This window comes from Drosophila mojavensis, unplaced genomic scaffold, assembly GCF_018153725.1.
Source record: "Drosophila mojavensis isolate 15081-1352.22 unplaced genomic scaffold, ASM1815372v1 contig_74, whole genome shotgun sequence".
Lineage (NCBI taxonomy): Eukaryota > Metazoa > Arthropoda > Insecta > Diptera > Drosophilidae > Drosophila > Drosophila mojavensis.
Window position 1 is genome coordinate 24,057,909 of NW_025318899.1, and position 22,536 is coordinate 24,080,444.

At 36.9% G+C, this 22,536-nt stretch overlaps 2 protein-coding genes across 3 annotated transcripts; one reads left to right on the forward strand and one right to left on the reverse strand.

Annotated features, from left to right (window-relative positions):
- Positions 1-262: 262 nt before the first annotated feature.
- LOC6583485 (glutamate decarboxylase) lies at positions 263-14,034 on the reverse strand. 2 transcript variants are annotated; one of them, XM_044009530.1, is made up of 9 exons: positions 13,874-14,034; positions 13,609-13,811; positions 12,812-12,880; positions 9,072-9,308; positions 5,896-6,464; positions 5,753-5,820; positions 3,658-3,736; positions 1,862-2,206; positions 263-1,791 (listed from the first exon to the last, which is right to left on the reverse strand). In XM_044009530.1, the coding sequence occupies exons 3-9, from the start codon at positions 12,870-12,872 to the stop codon at positions 1,618-1,620; spliced, it is 1,533 nt and encodes a 510-aa protein (XP_043865465.1). In that variant the 5' UTR covers positions 12,873-12,880; positions 13,609-13,811; positions 13,874-14,034; the 3' UTR covers positions 263-1,617. The 2 variants fall into 2 exon arrangements, with proteins under 2 accessions (XP_043865465.1, XP_002009153.1); XM_002009117.4 differs by lacking the exon at positions 13,609-13,811.
- A 3,124-nt stretch (positions 14,035-17,158) lies between these two features.
- LOC6583486 lies at positions 17,159-20,962 on the forward strand. Its single transcript, XM_002009118.4, has 4 exons — positions 17,159-17,220; positions 18,626-18,863; positions 19,301-19,422; positions 20,539-20,962. The coding sequence occupies exons 2-4, from the start codon at positions 18,640-18,642 to the stop codon at positions 20,853-20,855; spliced, it is 663 nt and encodes a 220-aa protein (XP_002009154.1). The 5' UTR covers positions 17,159-17,220; positions 18,626-18,639; the 3' UTR covers positions 20,856-20,962.
- Positions 20,963-22,536: the final 1,574 nt, after the last annotated feature.

Here is a 22,536-nt window from a genome sequence, read left to right on the forward strand (position 1 = left end):
GGTATGCCCCTCTGGTCGCTCTTAAGCCGGTTGGGCCGGTTATCATCAGCTCTTAGCAGAACAAGCCCCTCAAATCGGCGGCGCGTGCAGAGAGGCAATTATAAACTCTCTTTCTTGCTCTTTCGTTACTTTTGTTTTTTATTTACTCAGTTATTTATAATTTATGTATATATAATATTTAAGATGCTGGAATAATTGTTGTCTTTGTTGTAGTTCTCAAATACATATACATCAATTTATACACGAAATACAAATTATATGATTTGACTTTGGATTTTCTATTTAATTTTTAATTCATCTGGTATACACATAATATATATGTATGTATGTAATTTGACTTCAATTCAACTTAGTTAACAGCACATTAAACTACAATTACATAAATGTATATTTTATATATAATTGTGAATATATTTATACGGGTAAAGATTATGTACGTGTGTTTTCATTTTGATTTTTCTCGGAACTCATTTCTAACCAAATTTAACAAAGTCGAACCTAAGTTTTTAAAAATTCATATTCATTCAAATTCATATATAATGTTCCAACACCTTTTCTTAACAGTTTATTTAATTGCATTTAATTGACACCGAATATATCTCCAATATATATATATCAGACGTTTGTATACGATGATAAGCACGATCAATAACTAAGATTCAACTAAATTATTCGTTTATACGTATTTATGTATATAGCACAGTTCGATACTTGGACTAATTTGGGCTTAAGATCCCATTCTTACAAACTTACGTAGTGCTTGAAGCCCATTCAGCTTCCCCCAATTGATCTTGTAGCTTTCGTGTGTGAACTGTTTTCAGAATGTAAAATTTAACAAGCACAGGTCTCTTTGATATATGGTGTAAAGGTACATACAATTGCCTGGAGCATAAACTTTGCCATAGATCAACTCTAGATATACTTTTTATATAGCTGCAACAAAACTATATAATTTGAGAATTGCAAACGAGTTAATTAGAATTCAACATACTTTTAGCATTGACTGATTTGTTTTTTTTTTTCTTTAATGATATGTTAAGATATCATATCGTTTTACAATATTTAGGCTCTTAAGTTTTATTTTGTTTCGCTTATAATTTGCTTTCAAATGTTCCAACTTTGATTTTTTAATTGATTTGTTTGTTTCTGGTTTGGTGGTGAGTGTGGCGGGTGTGGCGGGTGGTTTTGTGTAGTGTTTGGATTGCATTATAAATGTACACAGAGATATTTTTTAAAGTTCTTTACGATATAATAACTTGATATAATTCTTATCTGCAACAGTCGCAATAAACTCTTGAAATTTCATCGTGAACGTGAAACATAAAATAACATTAAAATTGGCAACATTTTGATTATATTATGAGTACATATTTAATAGTTTTCCAACACTGTGTTGGGTCTTAAAATTCAATAACTAAAAAGCGAAAGAAACATAAGATTCGGCAACACTTTATAATTCAATGTACAGTAACATATAACTTTGATTAGTTGAGCGTTGTTCTCTTCGCGTTCTTATGATATGCTTTTTACCTTAAAGATACTTCTTGGTTGCATCGACTACACAACAGTAGCTAGATTTATCTTTTGGAGACAATATAGGTTCTCAGCTAGAATCGCTTACAAGTCATCGCCCAATCGGTGTATCTCATCAAGCATGAAGTCCACGTCCTGCTCGGTCACAGCAGCCGATGAGATGATCGACCGGAAGAAGTTTGGTCGTCGATCGTCTGGCTGGTAGCCAACCATAAGTGTGCCCTTCTGCATCATACGTCCCTTGATAATGGGGCAGATCTGCAAAGCCAGCAGATAAAGAGGTGGGTAAGTAGTTTATAGTAATTAGGTAGACAGATGGACATCTTACCTTGCCCAGCTCCACTTCCTTCTTGCTGTCATGAGGCACACCTCGCAAACGCTTGGGCACATACCAGAACGAGACATTAACGCACTCGGGCTCCATAATCAAGTGGAAACGATCGGACTGCTGCCTAATGCGCTTCAGCTGATACTGAACCAGTTCCATCAAGCGATCCTGCTGCTGCTCGAATCCCTCGGTGCCCTTGGCGCGCCACTGCAGCCAAAGCTTGAAAATATCGTTGTGGCGTCCACACTGGATCACCTTGTCGCCAGTGTCGTAGCTTATGTCGTACTGCTTGTCGGTCATGAACAGATACTCGGCGGACATTTGGTTGCAGCTGATGAGCAGGCCCTGCAAACACATGGATTTTCGTTATCGTCTTTCCGCCTCCTCTCTTATTTTTTTGCTCATAAGTCAAGTTCAAATTTTAATTAAAATTCCGCCTGCCAAAAGACGCAACTGTGACCGATGCCAACATATTGCACGGAATATAAAAAAGGAAACCCAATCGAGGGGTGGCTCTAGCCAAACTAAACAGGAGCAAGAGCAGCAGCAGCAAGAGCAGCAGCAGCAGCAGCAGCAGAAGCAGCAGCGGCAGCAGGGTTGTCAAACATTTGCTTGTTCATTGTAATTTTCAGGCTGCGACAGCCTCCGTCCATGTCTGACTGTCTGGTTGACTGACTGTCGGTCTGTTGTTTGGCATGAAAAATAACAAGGAATTGTTCGCAACACAATTGGAATTCCTTGGGCAAACAACAAACATTGTGATATGCAGAAGAATGCTTACGCAAAACGAAGGATATGCAAACTTGAAATATGTATGAGTGAAAAAGGAGGGACAGCAGTTATTCATGTCAATCGAAGAAATATTGAAAATGAATTTTAAGCTTTAGTTTTTGTTATTATCAAGAAAGTAAATCTTCAAAGTCAAGTCTGAAAGTCCAAGTAACATTTGTGTAACAGTTTGTAGTTCGAAGAGTCTGTTTAATAGAACTCGGTACGATAATTCTGCCACACTTATAAGCAACGCTCTTGTTTCAAGTCTTGACCTTAATTTAGTAAAATTTGCTTATAATATTAGTTATTTTTTATCATCAAGGTCAGACAAGAGTTGACGAAAGGCTAGTACCATCTTCTAGTAACATCTTCTAAGTGACTTACCTATGATCAATATTATTATATATCAGACAAAATGCAAAGCTGACATACAATACTGCTCTGAATCTCGAAACTCGCGAATAAAAGCTTGTAAAGTGGCATAAGTATTGATAAAATTTTGTAATGTATGTTTTTAATTTTTAAGTTTAATTTCAACTATAGACTGTTGTGAGCTGGATAAAAAATTGATATGAAATATTATACAATTTTATACTGGATGAGAATAGCGAGCGAGGTGAGAGTGAGTTGCAGTGTTCCATGTTAAACCCTTCTCAATCTCGGTGTATTCTATTATTAATATTTTAAAGTAATTTCTTTTTAAGGAGAGCATTCCTTTTCCCATTTCCCGTTCCAACTTTGCCAAAAGAACCATTTTTATTGGAATTCCATAAAAAATTAGGAAATTAGCTTATTTGTCATAATTGACAATATGTCCAAAATAAATATTTCATTCCTACGAGTAATCGGTCCGAAAATCAGTTAAACTTTCTGAAATTTTCTTACTATTTTATGATAGTAGTAGCGAACCTGTTTTTACTTAGAGAATATATATCTTTTCTCATGATTTTGTTTCTGTTTATCGTTTAATATTACTAACACAAATTTCGCTGATGCATAAATTCAAAAACAGTTTCAGTACTTACATCTTCCTTGAAATGAATAGTCGAGCACTGGAGCAGGGCTCCCATGAGCTTGTGTGGATTCCAGGTGACAGAATCCGCGCTGCAAAAGTCAAATCAGGTCGAGCAACAATATATATTAAATGACATTCAATTACAAATTACAAACAATTAACACTAAGCTCCCACGCTATGCGGTCTGTGCGAATCCAGTGCCAACCCTCGCGCGCAGCCACCCCGCCGGGACAAGGACGGCGACAAGGACAGAAGCTTCCTTGCTGGCAAGTGCCATAAATTGTGGCAATTTGAAGCCGCAGAGCTTTAATTGAATTCAAAGCGAGCGCAACCCCAAAGCCTGAGGGTCGACAGACGCCACTAAACATCCCCCAAGGGCAGCTATTTACAGCTCCGTGTGGGTGGGTGTCTATAAACATGATGCTTATGGAGTGCCACTGTGAGCGTGCTTCAGCTTGAGTGGCGGCATGTGGCGCATGCCACAAGTTTTATCAATGACACTGTTCTTGTGTCTTGTGCAGCGCCAAGCTGTGGCGAAAAGTTTGCATTGTTTTAGCCATTTCCCGCAAGCTAAGCCGATTTAAGAGCATCTCCTAGCAGCTGGAACCGAATGCCATTAATCAACTCGGGCTTAGCTGCCAATGCCCACAAGATGTCAGCTGCACGCGCATTTAATGATTAATTTATAGAGAGCCGTTCAATTAGGGCCCGCAATTTGCATGCCAACCAGGATTTGGGCGCCAAATGAATTGAACTTGAATGCCCACTTGATGGATGGGGCCCATCAATTTGAAAGTGTTTATGGGACACTTCTCCCTTGACCGCAAAACTGTCAATACGACAGCTGCAACGGCGGTGGCATTTGCCTAAGCTCTCTGGCACTTCCGGCTGCTAGGGGCGGGAGTTACGTAAAGTGCACTTACGGACTCCGATTTTAACTTTAAAATTAAAAATTCCTTGCTCAGCCATCTAAGGGAAGCAGCCGCCTCATCTGCCCTCCGGTTATTGTTTGGCGTAATTGTTGTGTAAGTAATGCCCACCACCCAGCCACCCAACCACCCAACCACCTATACACCCATTCATCCTGCATCACGGCCAGGCGGAAGGGTGGCAATTGAGTGAGTGTTGCAAGGACGCGCGGGTTGAATATCCACTTTGTTCATTTGTTTGTCTTTGACGCAGACGAAAATGCACTCGGCTTTGGGCCTTGTAATCCCGTTAAGCTCTGAACACCTGATGGAAGCACTAAATGGCAAATTGAGATTTTTACCACATGTCGCTGAAGGCTCGCCCTGTAAGCACTTTGGACTTTGAACGATGCGGGCCATTTGGGAGCATTTAGATTTAAATTTGCACAACAAGAGATTTCAATTCTTGTTTTGACTGCACGAATATGAGGGCAGATGATAAATCAGTCAACTTATTGTCAGGCACATAAAGACTTCATAAAGACAATGCAGCAGACTTGGCTTTAGCTTGATGTGCTTTAAAGTACATTTGAATTTGCTCGAGAAACAGCTTTATAAAAGTAAATATTATATATGGGCTTTAATTGAAGAATGTTAGAGTTAAGGTCTAGAGGATATTTTTGAACTGAAACTGAATATTCTTTAATATCTCTCTTAATATCCCAGAAAAATTGATTAGTTTTTTATTTTATTTTTAAATTGATTAATTATTTACATTTGTCTCCAATTTTTGTTATCAACACAATAATATATTATAACATAACAAACAAATAAACAAAATAAATAGAAAATTAAATAAAATGATTAAAACTGAATACTTGTAATATCTCTCTCAATATCCCAGAAAAATTGATTATTAATATTATAATTTTTTTTTAATAAATAAATAAACTTTGCAAAGATGATATTGCTATTTAAATATATTAAAAATAAACATATTTGTAATTAAAATATATATATATATATATATATATATATATATATATATATATATATATATATATATATATATTAATTTATCATAATTATATTATTTTGCTTATTTTGCTTTTAAATCGTCTTCATCTTTGCCTTTAATATTTTGTAGTTCCCAATGTGAGTGTTGAAGATGAAATCAGTTTTATTAATGAACTTACCGCTCGACTCCTGTGAATCTGGGATGACGATGCTTGCGCGACATCAACAACCCACCGCCCCAAGCAGCCTGGGGAAAAGATATATGGAATAGATATATGTAGGCTCCATTAGCAGCCCTCTACGAGATTCAATGGCTACTCACATCGACGTGCATCCAGCAGTTGTACTTCTGGCAGATATCGGCAATGGTATTGATATCATCGAATGCACCCAGCACAGTTGTGCCAGCCGTGGCGTTGACAAAGAACGGAATGTCGCCCTTGGCCTTGCGCTCCAGTATTAGGCGCTCCAGCTCGGAAGTGATCATCCTGCCGTGCTCATCGGATGGCACCACGATGCAGTGGTCGGTGCCGAGGCCGCAGACAGCAGCGCAAGACTTGATCGAGTAATGGCATTGGTCCGATGTGAACATGACCAAGGTGCCGGGCAAGCCAGCCGAGCCGTGCTCCTTGTAGTTGGGGAACATCTTGTGGCGAGCGGCCAAGAAGGCATACAAATTGGAAATGGAGCCGCCGGGCGCCAGAATCGAGTCTCCGCCGGACCAGCCGATGATCTCACGCATTTTGGTGAGCACCACGTTCTCCATGAGTATGAACACCGGGGCTATCTCGTATGTGAACATGTTCGTATTGGCAGTGGCGGTCAACCATTCGCCAGCCATGGAGATCAGATCCAAGCCGTTCGACAGCTGATTGAAGAAGTGGGGATGGCCTGTGGAGCAGAAATTTGAGTTGCTTGTTTAATGTAGCTGAAAATGCCTTCCGTCTTCCGTATTCCGCCTTCCATCAGCAATCTACCGCCTTTCGTATTTTGTTTTTCGTATTTCGCCATGGCTGTCTGTCAACTGGATCTGGTTAAGCTGACAGCAGATGTGCCTGGCAGCTGTGTTGCCATCTTTCATGCTACAATTTTTTGTTTTATTAAAAATGTTTCGGCTGAAACAAAGCAACAGCCGGCTGGCGACCCGAGCACCAAACACGGCTGACTGGCGTTCAATACAAGGCCGGATGTGCATGCGTTCAAGGGCAGACGAGGCCGACAAACATTGTTGACGGTCTGTTCGGGGTCAGAAAAATCAATGGAGCCCAGATCTTAAAGCGCTAGGCTTGTCCATTGTTAGTCAAACAGGGAATTTACGTCTGTGTGCGTGTGTGTGGGTGTGTCTTAAATTGTTCATTTATTGCAGCTAATTGCGACTTGCTGCGACTCCACTGAAATCCCACGAAAAATCACAAAATGCTTTCAGTACAAACAGCAGGAGCAGCAGGAGCATCAGGAAGCTGTCGAAAGTCCCCTCGCTAAATGTCCTGCGAACCCTTCGTGTGCGTCGCTCTGGGCGTCTGTCAGTTCACATCTTGAGTGCCATAAGTCGTGTGATTAAAATCCCATTCGCCACAAGGCTAAATCCATCCGCCCAGACTCTCCCACACACACACAAACACGCACACACTTATACACAGACAGTGTATAAAAGCGTCGGCATCCAAACATTTCAATTTGCGAATGTGGCCTCAGTTGCTGGCAGGAACGAGGACTCTTCGAGTCACAGGACTTGAATCACCCTCGACCTAGACACGAGCTTAGGACTGCCTTGCAGAGCGTCAGGCAGTCAGTCATTCATTCGCATCAAAGGATCAGGAATGCAGCGAGTCAGAAAATAACAACGGATTTTGATTAAAGCTCCCCTTTATATAGAGTCGTCCACATGCGAGAGACAGACAGAAAGCCTCTCGACAGAAGGCTCTCGTGCCTGGCATATCATGTTTCCCCTGTGGTGGGGTGTGCATTATGTGAGATTATGGATCATAAATGGGATTTATATCATGCTAGTTTAGCCAGAAGGGAAATTCCGTCAATGAAAAATGCGAGAATATGTGAAATTTTAACACATTCACTCTGTATTTCTATTTTTAATATGATAATAATAATATAAAAGATAATTCTAATTCAATATGGAAAATATTTGATGGTAATTATTTTAAAACCTTCAATATTTATTATTTGTTTTATCTACCCTATTGAAGAGACAAAATGTGTGGCAATTTTTTTTTTTTTTTTTTTTTTGCTAACTATGTCTATATTATGCCAATATTTTACCACATTCTATTCGTAATTCCCTGCTTCAAATCTAATCAAAACTTTGTTTATGCAGCTTCTGCCTGATTACATTGTTATTTCAGTCTAGTTTTAATTCAATTTTGAGAACAGTAGAAGCCAAAAGCCGAGACAGCTTCTCTTCCTGTTCCAACAAGCCGGTGTAATTTCCTTCTTTTACCACTGGGCGGGGTGGACGGAAGCTAGCGCAGTTTCCTAGACAAGGCCGCAGCATCCGGGGCTGGGCGGTGCTTATTATCGATACTCCAAACAGAATTGCGGTCACGTGCGCGCCCGCCGTTGTCCGCCCCTTGCATTAATTTTCAATGAAATCAGGCGAGTATTCACATTCAATGAAAAACTAGAGAAATAAGCTTTTGAGAATGCCGGACTAGTATATACCCTGTAGCAAACGCTAGGTTTATAGTTTCTATTTTACTATTGAAAATATGATTGTATTTTCGAATAAATCCATACCTATATAAATCTCAGAGATTTGTTATATATTTCCCTCATATGATATTCAATATAATAAATTTATAAATTTAATATATTAAACTCCAAAGTCTAAAAATTAAAATTTCTAATCTCTAATCTAAATTAAAACTTCCACCAATAGAACTCTAATCTAGTATATGAAATGGACAAGCTTTGACGGATTAAACTAATATGGCTAGGTCAGAGTAAACATTTTTAGTTCATAATCCTGCGACCTCAATCAAATAACTTTTCAAACTAAATCAATATACCTTCTTTTTTTCAATTTCAATGGGCATCGTATATAAAAACCAACATAAAGCGAAACGTGCGAATGACTTTTGGCTGCTAAAGCCGCATTTAGAACCCTTTTGGCTGATTTATGATTGATGGCAAGTCAGTTTTTCAGATTTAAGTCCACTTTGAATGGGGTCGGACGAGTGTTTTTGAAAGGTGTAAACAACTGGGACGAGCACAGCTCAATGGGCCATAAAATGGCATTGTCTGTTGCGATGTCCTCGAAGCTAATGTGCTTATCTACAAGGCTGCACACTTTGTGCCCTAATGCGACCGCAAGTTGTTCGGGCACGCGCCCTGCGGAGCATATGCTTGGTGTTTGCGGCGCATGCAAATTTATGCAGAGACAAATTTGATTAACGCCGAGTGGCTGACTGTGTAAACATATGATAAGCTACCCCTGGGAAGGTCCGACTCAGTTCCATCTATGCCTATCGCCATGCCACTTACCTGTCTTCACCTGATACTTGAGCGTCGTGGCGCAGTCCTCAATCAGCTGCTGCAGCGGCAGCGCCCGATCCGGCACGTCCAAGTCGAGCAGACGCTTCATATCTTCCGGATGATGAAAGTCCAGCACCTTCTCATTTCGATCATTGGTTGCCTTGACAAAGTCTAAGAGCACATCGATTACTTTCAACAGAAATTCACGAGTCTCTGCTCCAGCGGTGACTGTCGTGGGCAAGAGATCTGGATAAAAAGATGCAAGAATACGTATTGTCAGTGGAATTAAAGCACAGCCTCAGCCTTCGATATATCCCCCTATCTCTCTCCAGCTTCTATCTTCATCTCTTATCGTTAGGCATAAAAAAAGGTGGCGCGTGCGCTGCTACTGACAGCGAAAATGGCTTTTTGCCTTATCTAGCCGCCGCGCTTGTTATGATATATGATTATTATTTTGATGATGATTTGTGGGCGGGCTTTATTTGAAATTGAAACGGCTGAGCCATAAAAAACAGATTTCACATTTACATCTAATACTTGTGCAGAATATAATATAAGAGTTTATAACTTCTGACTTGCATTTTAAATCAAATTAAATATTATTGAATATTGAAACTCTGTGTAAAATTTGCACCTATTCGCTATAAAATATAAACATTATATACCTTATACATATATTGAAATAGAGTATGCTAACTCCCTGGATTATTTCGTATGAGGTGCGATTTATTTCTTATTTTATATACAAAGTATACATTGTTAATTAAGTCTTTTCCTGCTGTTGACATCTGACACGAAATAACAAACAAGCAGTCGAATCTCTATTTTCGACTTTGTATATTCTAACTGTACCGAGCTGGTCTATAATAGGTTTCAATATATGTATTAAAGATAGAGTGTCACCAAATTTAAATACTGGACTCGTGAATAAAAGTGGGAAACATATTTTTTGCCGAATTAATATGATCACACATATCGTCGATCTCAGAAGATTATTATACCCTGAACCTATGAAAATGGGAAATCAGGGTATAATGGTTTTGTGTAAAGTATGTAGCAGGCAGAAGGAAGCATCGCAGACCCCACAAAGTATATATATTCAAGACGACGAGCTGAGTTGATATAGCCCTCTCCGTCTGTCCGTCCGAATGAGCAACCCGATCTCAGAAGCTATGAGAGCTAGAGAGCTGACATTTTGAATGCATACTCGTGTATACCATACGCAGTACAAGTTTGTTATATTTTTTGATAGCTCATCCGATATCTTATTATCGAGAATAATCGATTAATTGATTTTGTTTTTTCAGCCTAATCTGAACACTATTAGATCCCGAGACTTCCGATTTACTGTGTATATATACAAAGATATACAAAGTATGAATACAAAGATTGTAATTTACAGATTTTGAATACCACGCCCGTAATTCACTAGATACTTAAACCATACGATCACGCTCTGAAACTTTCAGGTAGATAGTCCTACTACAAGAGAAATTTTTCAAAAAATATATTCTCATATTATTGCCCACACTGCAGCGCAGCCCAAGCGCAGTCGCTGCTAACTGCGCAGTTAGCAGAACTCGTGGTTATGCGTGGGTGTGGATGCATTTGTATGTATGTATGATTTTGTATGTGTGTGCAAAAGAGATGCAGAATTATTAAAATATCAGCTGGAAGGGTTCAGGATCTGCCCTAGTCGAGCAGTCTCGACTAGAGCAGTCTTACTTGTTCTATATCTATTTATTAAAGGCCTAATGCCATATATATTTTATGCAAAATATTTTTAAGCTGTTCCCTTTCTTTTGTTATTATATTGCATATAAAAATTATTTGTTTTAAGTGTTATGGCTTACCGCCGTATGCTGCCCAAGTTTGAGTTTTGGGGATGGCCAACTCCGTGGACATTTGGCTATGCTTAACTGTGGTTTTTGCTATTAATTGCCTGCGCTTATAATGAAAATGGTGTTGTTGGAGTAAGGGACTCGAGTCAGAGTCTTCTTCAATTGGAAAGTTAACGTTGCGCATAATTGCCATTAAAAGCGCATTTCATGAAGCCGGCCCATTTTCAATTCAAATAGGCCGCCGATCAACCCTGGCAGCACCAGGACACCAGCGTAGCAGACAAATTGTAGCAATTTCGAAATTCCTCAAGTTTACGGCAAAGCTAAATAAAATTCAATGTGCTCTGCCCACATAAGCGAAAACTTGTCCGCGTGCGCTTAATGTCAGACACAGCCGTGACCAGGACTCCCACTGCCTGAACCCCAGCAACCCCAGATCCCGATTCTTCTTGCGCACATATACATGTATGTTAGTGTATGTACGTGCGTATGTCTGGCTGGCTAGCCCCGTCCCGCTCTCACATGTAAGCGCACGTAATATCCTGTGACTAAACGGTTTATGTTTGTTGTGCTTTCAATTTTTGGCACGCGTCTTGCAGACACCTTTCTGTGCCTTATTCTGGGCCTGCATCCAGCTTGGTGGTGGTTGGATGCCTTTGACTTTTGGTGCGTCGCTCGCTCTCTTTCTTTCTCTCTCTCACTCTCTGTCTGTTTATATGACTGTTTCTCTGTTTGTCTGTTTGTCTGCTGTTGGGAAAATCTGTTACAAGGCATTCGCCAGTTTCACGCATCACTGAAGTCAAGCGACGCAGCAATTTATCAAGGTCCCTGGCAAGGACTGTAACTGGCAGTGAGTGTCCTCGACAGCAGACCAATGTGTTTGCCGAGAGTCTGTTTGTTACTCAAGTACGGCCTTGCGGTCGTCTTTTTTGCTCGTTTTGTTTGCTCGTGTCAGTTTAACACCTCTCATTTGCTATTCCTTGAGCAAATAGATCTCAGTGGACTCACAACTATGAGAACTGATTAATACAGAAGACTAATATCTTACAGCAGATATTTATATTCAGATTTCTGGCATACCTAATATTTCTACAATAGATCATACTTAATGGAATTTTCATCCCAATGTATTATGAATCTGACCTATATTAAAATCTGATATGGATGTGGAAAGCTAAGCTAAATCAACCAATCCAATCACCAATATTCCTATACTATTGTATATTATTGTATTGCAAATCCAAATATCAAGTATAATTAATATAACAAAAATCGAAACTCTATAAAACACACATTAATTTATGCTCACAATGTAGCTCTAAATATGTAGGAAATATTATTATCTAACTGACTTTCGATAAGGTGTTTAATCGATAAAAAAAGCGGGATTTTTTATTGATTGTTAGGAAGAAAATAATGTGAAGTCTCTGCTCTTTTATACATTTTTCCCAAGAAACATTATGTTCATAATATTATTTTAAAAACTATATCTATGAGAATATAAAATCATATCAATTTCCATTGTATAAAATTATTTGTTTAAGTAAAAAAGGATAATGTATGCTGTACTCTTAAATGAAAAAAATAATAGTATTAATAAATAAATAAATATTATATCTATGAGAAAATAGAATCAGTCAAATGCGTTCCATATGAAATAAAAAATAATAATAATGCAACTACTTTTGCTTTTTTTACGATCTATTTCTCTTAGTTATAATGTTGATTGAAATATATTGATAAATGTATGAAATGTTTTATAATGGAAATATTCAACCATACTAATTATAAATTAATATATTTCATTATTCAAAAAAAAATTTTTTTAAAACTCAATTGTATTATAATATTATATAGTATTATATTATATATACATATGCACATACATTATATTATAGATAAACTTACCATATGCTGTTAGTTTGCCCGTCCTTTCGGAGAGCTTATACCCGTTCGGATTGAGCGACATTTTCTCCTCTGCAACAAAATCGAAGAAAATATAGAGAGATCATTAAAGTTAAATCTATATACAAATGCCTGCTGTCTGTTTAATGAACAAATGCTCGTAACATTATATAACACTGAATAGAGATGAAAACATATGTATGCAAAGTGGCAAGAGGGAGCTAGGTGTTACACAATATCCGAGTGATAAATATGTAAATGTCTCCAATTACATAACCAACGCCATGAAAAACAGCGTGAAAATGCAATGGCTAAGTAAATAAACAGAAATGAAAATGGCCATAGGCAAATGTGTGTGTACGTGTGTGCAAGGACAACTGAAGGACAAAATTGGCGAGTGAGTGTGGGTGGCACAGTCTCATATACATACTTGTATATAAGGCCAGCAATGCATGTACGCAGATTTGATAGGAGACTGGGACTAGGACTCGGTCTGGGTCTGGACTGAATGTGCATATACAATATTATGCTGAGCAGCATCTGCTATTGCGCAGTGAGTGTTAACGTTATTTCCTGCGTGGGCATCTATGTGTGTGTGTGTGTGTGTGTGTAGAGACTATGTACAGGATACAGACAAGGCGACAGCTGTAATCAATGTGGAAAACCTTAAACCTGGACCTTAACTTATGTAACAGACACTCGGATAAAGAGTGAGTAGTGTGTTTACAAAAGAAGAAAACATTTTATTTTCTTTTCTTTATGTTTTTGTTGTCGTGTGCGTGTAGTATAGGATATCTTACCGATTATCCTGCGGATATCGTCGATGTATTGCTTTAAGAAATTCACTTTGGCTGCTTTACTGGCAATTACGTGTGAAGAGCGAAAATGTGCGATGCGGGGAATAACAAGAACAATAACAAACAACAAATGACGTTTGCGATCGAGCGAGTGCAAAATGAGCGCTTGACTAAGCTAGTTCTAGCTAGCTAGCTATCGAGATGACCTAGAATGCGATTGAATTGGTGGCAGGTGCAACTACTAAATTGTGCTATAGCTACAACTTACAAAACTCGGCTGCACAACACTCGCGTAAACTTGGAACTGAGAACTTGATTGAACTGAACCGAACGGGACGGAGCCACAAGACCAACTGTGACGAGCTGCGTTCGAGAGTTTTGGATGCTTACGAAAAGCAGCTACACTCGCTGACGATCTGCGGAGCTATGAACAGCAGCATCCGCCTGGGTTGCCTACGAAGCTTGCGATGCCACGCACAAAATGGCTGCCTACCTAAACACCCACACACCACTCATACATACACACACACACACACAAATACACTTATATAGCATACATCGAGCTGTGTATTACATAACCTTCACAACAGCAAAGACCTGACCAGCTCCTATGTATGGGCACGTCGTATATATGCAGATATATTTTCGCCAGTTTTTGGGCGCCAAACTGCGCAGGCAGGCCATGACGTCACCAATTCACTCGGAGTCCATCTTGGCACACTCTGTGGGCGGAGCCACTTAAATGGGCGGCCGCCTTTTTACGTATCCAACAGATACATACACGAGCAGCCAAGCAGCTGTTGCCACTGCGCACGCCTCGCAGAACAAGGATTTATCCCCAACTCTTTTTTCAGCTGGCCCCCAGACTATTTTCTTTCTTTTTTTTTCAACATTTTAAGTGCCTGGTGTTGTTGTTGTTTGTGATAAATTCTATTTTTTGCACTCCGGGCATTTTGTCTGTTTTTGCCATGTGATGTGGCAGAATGAAAAGCTAATTAACAAACTAATTTTCCAACTGTTTTTGACATTTACAATGCCAAAGTTTTTTATTGCCATTTGGCCGAAAGAAAGGCGCAATTTGTGCAAACATATATGAAAGCTATGAAAAAACCTTCAGCTATTTTAATGGAATTGCTTTATATCTGAGGAAAAAAAAAACATTGGCTTATATTGTACATATATGTATGCTATATCTGAGCACATATGTGTGTTGTCTTATGGGTAGTTATGGATTTTTCGTGGCGCGCAGAAATTTAGGTCAAAGCAAGAGTTGCAAAACGGAAACACCAACACCTACACGAATTTTCGCACATACACATACAAACAAATTTCACAAGGGAACCGACAGGGGTCCCGCCCACACGGTTCAATTGCATTACTTGCATCTCAATGATTTTCCGTAGCATACTTCTGGGGGCAACTTATCTAACGCTGAATGTTACTTGGCATTCACTCGAGCATGCCAACACAGCACAATCTGGAATACAAGGTAAAAGGACTCAAAGCAACTGCCAGCACTGTTGACCAAGTAGCCAAGTTGCCAACGCAAACAGAGGCCGACAAAAAACATTTCTAAACTAAATTCTCTTATCTGCGAGCATGCAGGCGACATTTCAATCACAGCATTCGTCCCACAAAACTTTGTTAAGCTCTTAAAAGCCTTACCTTGCCTTGTACTCGAGTACTTACACATTTCTTTTCTTTGTTCTTAAAATATCTTAAATGTTAAATAAATACACAATGAGGGAGCAGCAAGAAATTCAAGAAATGACTGTAACATAATATACTTATAAATAATAAGGAATGAAAGGGTTGTCTTCATTTACTTATTTATTTTATTTTATTTTATTTTATTTTTTTTTTTAATTTGGTTTATTAAGTGTAGAAACTGTACAATCACATATAGTACTTTAACAACACATATATATACATAAAATTAGAGCCAAACCTCACTCAATTTGTGAGGACTGAGAAAAAAAGAAAAATAATAATAATAATATTTATTGTATACCCATTGTTTTGGCAAAGCCCTGCCGTTTAAGTCGTCTTAGGGGTATTTATTTTATAATTCTTTTTTTTTTTTTTTTTTTTTTGTAATATATGCAATAGGTTTATAGCCACTTTAATGATAACAAAATATTTGGTATTAAAAATATTATATTTAAAATATATTATTATTATTTTATAAAATATTAATATAATATTATATTGTGCAACTATTAATTTTTCGAAAATATAAAAAAAATATATAATTTTACATTACTTTACATTACATTAATAACAAATATTAAAAATAAAAATTTAATTATTAACAATAATAAAATAATTACAAAACATCAGATTTACCGTTTTTCAATTTTCAATTTCAATTTATTTCACTCTTTGTTATAACTACATGATTGTGATTGTGATTGTGAATGGTATTTTACAATGTTTGAAGAGTTTTGGCTACTACATAGTCCTTTTCTGCTAAGTTATTTATTTACATACATAACATATGGATATGCGATAACATTATTATTTGGGGAAAAAACAAAGAAATATTATGCAATTTTTTTCGAAAATATTAAAAATAAAAATTTAATTCTTGACAATAATAAAATAATTAAAAAACATCAGATTTACCGTTTTTATTGGTTGTTTTTAAATTTACACACCACAAAATTTAAATTAATAGTATATATAGTAAGCCTATGTGTGTAAGAGACCAACACACTAATAATTAAAGTAAGTTATGAGATTACCCCATAACATTCTGCACTTCACACCAAGAAAATGATTTTAGCCTAGAATTAGTTTTAATATTTTTAAAGTTTATCAAAAGATTGCTTAATGGTCACACAAGACTCAGTCACGGAGTCACACTAGGTATCGTAGGATCTAGCTGGCTGCAATGCAAAATACAGTTGCCCATCAATCAAACAGCAATAAATGTCAATCGAGTTGATCATGATTTTTATTATCTTTCATTTCAATGCAGATCCTTATGTTTTGCCAATTGTGATAAGCCTCAATAAATTTGTTTATATTTTGTTTTCCATGACTTTCGCTTTATAAACCTAAATGAACCGTGAACACCAGGCACTTATTTCGATGTATTGCGTCGCCTATTATTATTAATTTTTCTCCCAATAATTGTTATCGACTGTAATAACTGACTGTCCGAATGGCCTTATCAGGCAAAAGCCTACTCGAAAGGCAAATGCTGCCAATAATAATTAAGTACTCCTGCCTCAGCCTATCTCTGATCAAAGGCAATGGATCCAAAGTGTCAACTCCACAAAAATGTACCGAAAATTGACACACGGAACATTCCAGGCCACACCCAACGATTTCACCTGTATGTTGCTGATAACGATTGTATATATGTTTATAATTATTAATAACAATTAGCTTTCGCTGCTACGAGTCTGATATTCGGATTGTTGTTGTCCCCCATTTCAGTTAGTTAGCCGACCCGGCCTTTTATAAGTTGGGCGTATTCCGTACGGATGCCAAACATAAATTGTGATTCGAAACGCGCGGAGCACAGCAAGTGAACTTTGTATTAATACAAATTTCAATACGAATAAATCGGCAATAATAATTTCATTTTGAATGTTCATTGAGTGAGAAGTGAGTACAAAAGAAAATATACAACTAAATTTTTAATGGAATAGACGAACGAATCAAACGGAATACTAGCTAAATTTAATAAAGAAACATGTGGAAGCTTAAATGTATTATATACACATACATATAAAATCAAACTTAATTTACACATCAGCAGTTGATTATTTCTTACTCTTACTCTTGACCTTTAAAGAAAGCGAAAATTTGTTAAGTCAATGATTTTTTTCTCTTTCTATTATGAATTTCATTTTCTTTCTATCAATACATATACTTCAGATTCAGATACTTTAGGTTTCAATTGACTAACTAAGGCATTTATCTGCCGTGGTTCTACATGTTCGATAAGTAATGTTTCTATCTTGAATAGTGATGTTTGAAGAAAAGTAATCCTTATTATCCACTTTGCGTGTGGGTATAAATTTGAAAAATTTGTTACCTGGTCTAAGAACATTAAGTATTTGGAGTTGTATGTGTATCTTGATGCATTTCCACATTAGTTAAAGTGGATTTTCAGTTGTGTTCAGTTCGTATTAAATACACAGTTTAGCACATCCAAAAAACCACGCTAAGTTCTAGTTACCCAGCAACAGACCCGTACACAAAAGAAAAAAAACACGACTTATATAACTGATGCGAATATTTACCTGGCTGTGTTTGCACGTAGCGCAGATAGGCTTTATAACCCAGATAGGCCAAAATATTTAAATCGTTTAAATCCCAATGTCAAAAAAATCGGCAGACTCAAAGAAAAACTGCAAAAGTTAATTAAAAAAGAAAAAAGGAGTAAATTCCAAATTCGTGTGGGTGTGCTGGTGTGTGTGTGTGTGTGTGTGTGTGTGTATGTGTGTAACCCAGAGGTGTCTGTTCTATATATTCACGCGCCCGCTCGCACTGGCAACTTCGAACTGTGGGCATGTGGCCTGTGCGAGTGCCAGGCGGAGTTTCAAACAGCAACATGGACTACAGCCAAATGTTTGCAGCTCACGTGATACTGTTGGAAAAAAAAAATCGATAATTTAGGCATCCAGAATCCGGATATTTCAGCAGCTAGATCTGGGCCTGGGCGATAGCATAACAAAGGCGTGGATGGAAATTCTTTGAATCGGGCAAATCAAGCGCATTAAATTTCAATTGCAATGAGGCGCCAACAATGGAATCCATGCAACGGCGCGCTGTTGCCTAGTTTCAGGCGCGCGATAATTGCATTTCGAGCGCAATTGCTTCCATTGTGCAGGCGGCCAGGACTCAAGCAGCCAACAGCCAACAGCTGCACCTCCATCTGCCACACATACGCACGCATAGGGTTTATATCAAGTATACGACGTGCAGCGCGGCCATGACTATTTTCCCGTTATATGCTTTGATGCTCACGCTTGTTGTGTCTCGCTCTCGCGCTGTCTCTTTTCAGCCTGAGTCCCCAGCATGTTTCGACTGCTATTGGTCGCTGCTGTCGTGTGCTGTGCGCAGTCTCACGCCGTGACGTCACAACACCCACAACTGCTGCAGGCTTTGGGGGATGCTACGAAAGCGCTGCAAGCAGCACAGCAAAGCCTTGAAGAAGCTCTCGGACAGCCGTCGCCGTCGCCAGCTCTGACGTCCGTTAGCGTAGTTCAGGATTGGAGTTTGGTGTGTAAAGAGCTCTGCGGGTAAGTCGAGAGTTGGCATTCGAATTGCGCCTACAGCTAGACCAGAGCGGGCCAGACTAGGCCAGACCAAGCCAGTCCAGACCTCAAACAGTTCAGTGCAAGTGAAATCTTATCTGCATTACTTCACATCATACATCACAGTGTTCTTCACATTCGATAATCATCCTCGCAAAGCAGAAAAGCTGTCAGACTGTGTGACAAATTAGTGAAATCTATTTCAATAGAACTCGACGTTTGCTGACGAGTGAAATATGTGAAATTTTGTTAGTGATATGCAGTGACATTTTGAGTGTCGATCGATTCCAGATAGCCGAAATACCTTTATGGTATAGCTGTTTGCAAAATAACCCAACACTTACTGCTTGGCCTATATCAATTTCATTTTCAAGTGCTAACCATTTAATTTTTTTTTTTACGTTTCTTAATGAAATTTTTAGAGCTGGCCTCGGCGTTGCGCCATGTGCGGCACAATGCGCGACGTCTGGCGTCAAGATGATCGCGATCCTGAGCAACGATTTTGATTTGGTTGAAGGCACGCAACTGCAGGGATCACAACCAGGTAAGCAAAAGTATTTGCAAAATATTTGTCTTTAGTACTTCAGTGCGATTTATTATCTTTTAAAAATATAAAATATTAAATAATAATACAGCGTACTGAAATATTTTCTAATTTGTACCAATCTTTTTTTAATCTTTATGAATACAAAATTAATTAAATATAGTTTCCTTTTTTACATAATGTAAACAAAATTATAAATATTTTTTGTATAAAGTTATTTTATATTGAACATCTAATTTTAATTGTAAAGATCCCAATCGAGTAACAGAAAACGACAAGAAGTGAAATCAAGAGCTTCACAACGATAAGATTTTGTACATGTGTTCTTAAAACACAAATTAAAATTTATTTGTAGTCTTGCGTTTAGCAACTATAAAAGTATAATAACAGCAAATTTAGCTTAATTTAATAATTTAATAATTCAATAAATAACTTGGACATCTAACTTAGATAAAACGTAAATATCAATGATACATATAATATCAAATTAAAATTTAACATACCTCAGATATCCTTTATTATATATATAACTTTACATTTTACTATATTCTACTGCTTGTATTTTTTTTTTGTTTTTAATAATTGGTATATAGATCATTGTTTTCTTTATTGATATGAATATATCAGGAATTCCAGAGGTAGATGTACAGACATTATTTGTATATTGTCTTTATCAGGATCATCAGCCGATTTAATTTATTCATATGCAAAATAACAGAATAGTAGAAGTAGAGTTGAAATCATAGGCCGATGAACTTCTAAAGCTAAAGTTATATACACAGATCGATCTTAAATAATCTAAATCTTTAGTTATTTGAGAATAACTAGCATATTTTAGAATCGAATCACTTTATTATTAGCTCATGATTTTAAATTACTAAAAAGAATTAATTAAATATATATTAAGTAATAACATATAGTAATACAAAAATTTGCTCATTATTTCATATAACCTAAAAGTAATGAAAAATATATATATATATTTAGTAATAATTATAACATAAAAATATTCTAAAAAGTCTTAAACTTTTCTAAATTTAAATTTATATACAAAGTAGAAATACAATTACATTTTAATTCCTTATTCACCACCAAACTTGTTTCTATCCATTACAGTTGAGGATGTTGAAGCTTATGGCACTCGCCTGTGCAGGAGTTTTTGCCATCAACGACAAAGCGTGCTCAACGGTTGCAGTCCTTGCCAGTTGCTGGATGTTTTGGATGGAGCCAGGACAGAGCAGAGTGTGACTACACATGGTTCCGGTGCAGGTGCAGCAGCCAGTGGTGTCCGGCGAGCTGCTATGCTGCCCAAGGCCATCACTGAAGACGACGGCACCCCGGACTGGGACGAAGTGTGCAAGACTCTCTGCAAAACTGGCGATGGCGGGTCTTTGTGCAACTGTGATTTATCGCCGTTTTTTCATCTGAGCTAACGCGGCTCGGCTGAAGGTACATAAATCACAACCAATTATATATGAAACTATATAATATTTCTGTTGTTATTTTCGTTGTACACTAAAAAATATACACTTTGATTTGGTGTCGTTCGTTTGTGTTTATGCTAGTGTTGTCTCTATATATACCTTCACTGTTGTTCTTAGTTGAATTGTAAAAAAAGTGAAAACGAAAGGCAAATCTATATAAATCTAATTATAAGGGCGGTGCAAAAGGCCGCCGCGAGCAAAAAACAAAACAAAGAAAAACAATTCCCTATGCGAATCAATTAATTTGTAATTAATTTCAATTAACAAAACTAATGTACTATGGAACATAGTAAGCTAAATAATATTAATAATAATAATGATAATAATAGAAAGAAACACTTCAAAATTAAAGTTCTCAGATTGTAGAAGAGAAACAGCAACAAATCACAAAAGGGCTTCCAGTGCGGCGCGGTATCTATATCTGTATCAGGGTCTATATAACTCCGATATAGCTCTTCAGATGCCGATGCCTGCACAAATACAAACCTAAGGATTAGTTGTTCGTCATGAGGGCGACAGCAGAAGAAGAGAACAGAAAAAGACGTAGAAATCACAACCAATTAATATCAAAAATACACAACATATCGTCGTAAACCAATTATTTACACATAAAAAAAAAGAAAAAGAAAGCAATTCTATTATAATACAAATTTTATTTCATTAATGGAATCAGCATATCAATTTTACAAAGGCAGAAGGACAAGTTGATTACATCTTTATAATTATAATAATTTCGGCTAAATATAACAATATCAGCATCAATTACGTGTCACAATTATAAATGTTAACCAAGAGTTTAGTGTTGGTTATTGAACAACCCATATGAATCCAATATATATATATATATAGATATATGTATAGACATATAAACAAATATATACATATATGTATATATGTATAAATAAATATTTATATATATATATATATTTATTTATACATACATATATATTATATATACACATATATATACATATATTGGTCTATACAAAATGAGTTGCGATTGCAAATCAGAGACTCATTTATTGAGGAAAGCGTTCCAACGTTTTTCGATGCAGATGCAGATGATGAAGGAGAAGTCATTAATGAAATAGGTGTATTTATTGCAAATATCTCGATGTGCATAACATATATAAATATAAACATATATTTCTATAAATATATCATACAAATATTCTATAAATATATAAATATATATATACATTGTATATGCTAAAAAGTGTTTGGAAGACATTTTTTCGCATTGTTTGAAATAGAAGACAATTTCAGCAAACAACAACAAGCATTTTGGAAGACATGCGTCAATTGCGATACCAACATCTCTTGCGATTAGTTTCTTAAGAGCTTAAGCATAGATTACCAAAATTAATCAACATCCATAATTTATTTATATTTAAAAGCTAGCACACGTTGTTGTGTCGAACGCGACGCTGTGACAGACAATAATTAAATATATATTAAATAAAGTGAATGTTTTAAGTGTGTAAAGTTTTCAAAAACAACATTGGCTACACTGATTCAAAAAATATATATTATATACACATTAGAAATTCTATATTTATAATCTGGCACCTCCTAAATGTTTGTAATTGCACAATTAGAAAAAAAAAAGAAAAAATTAAATTACAATTTT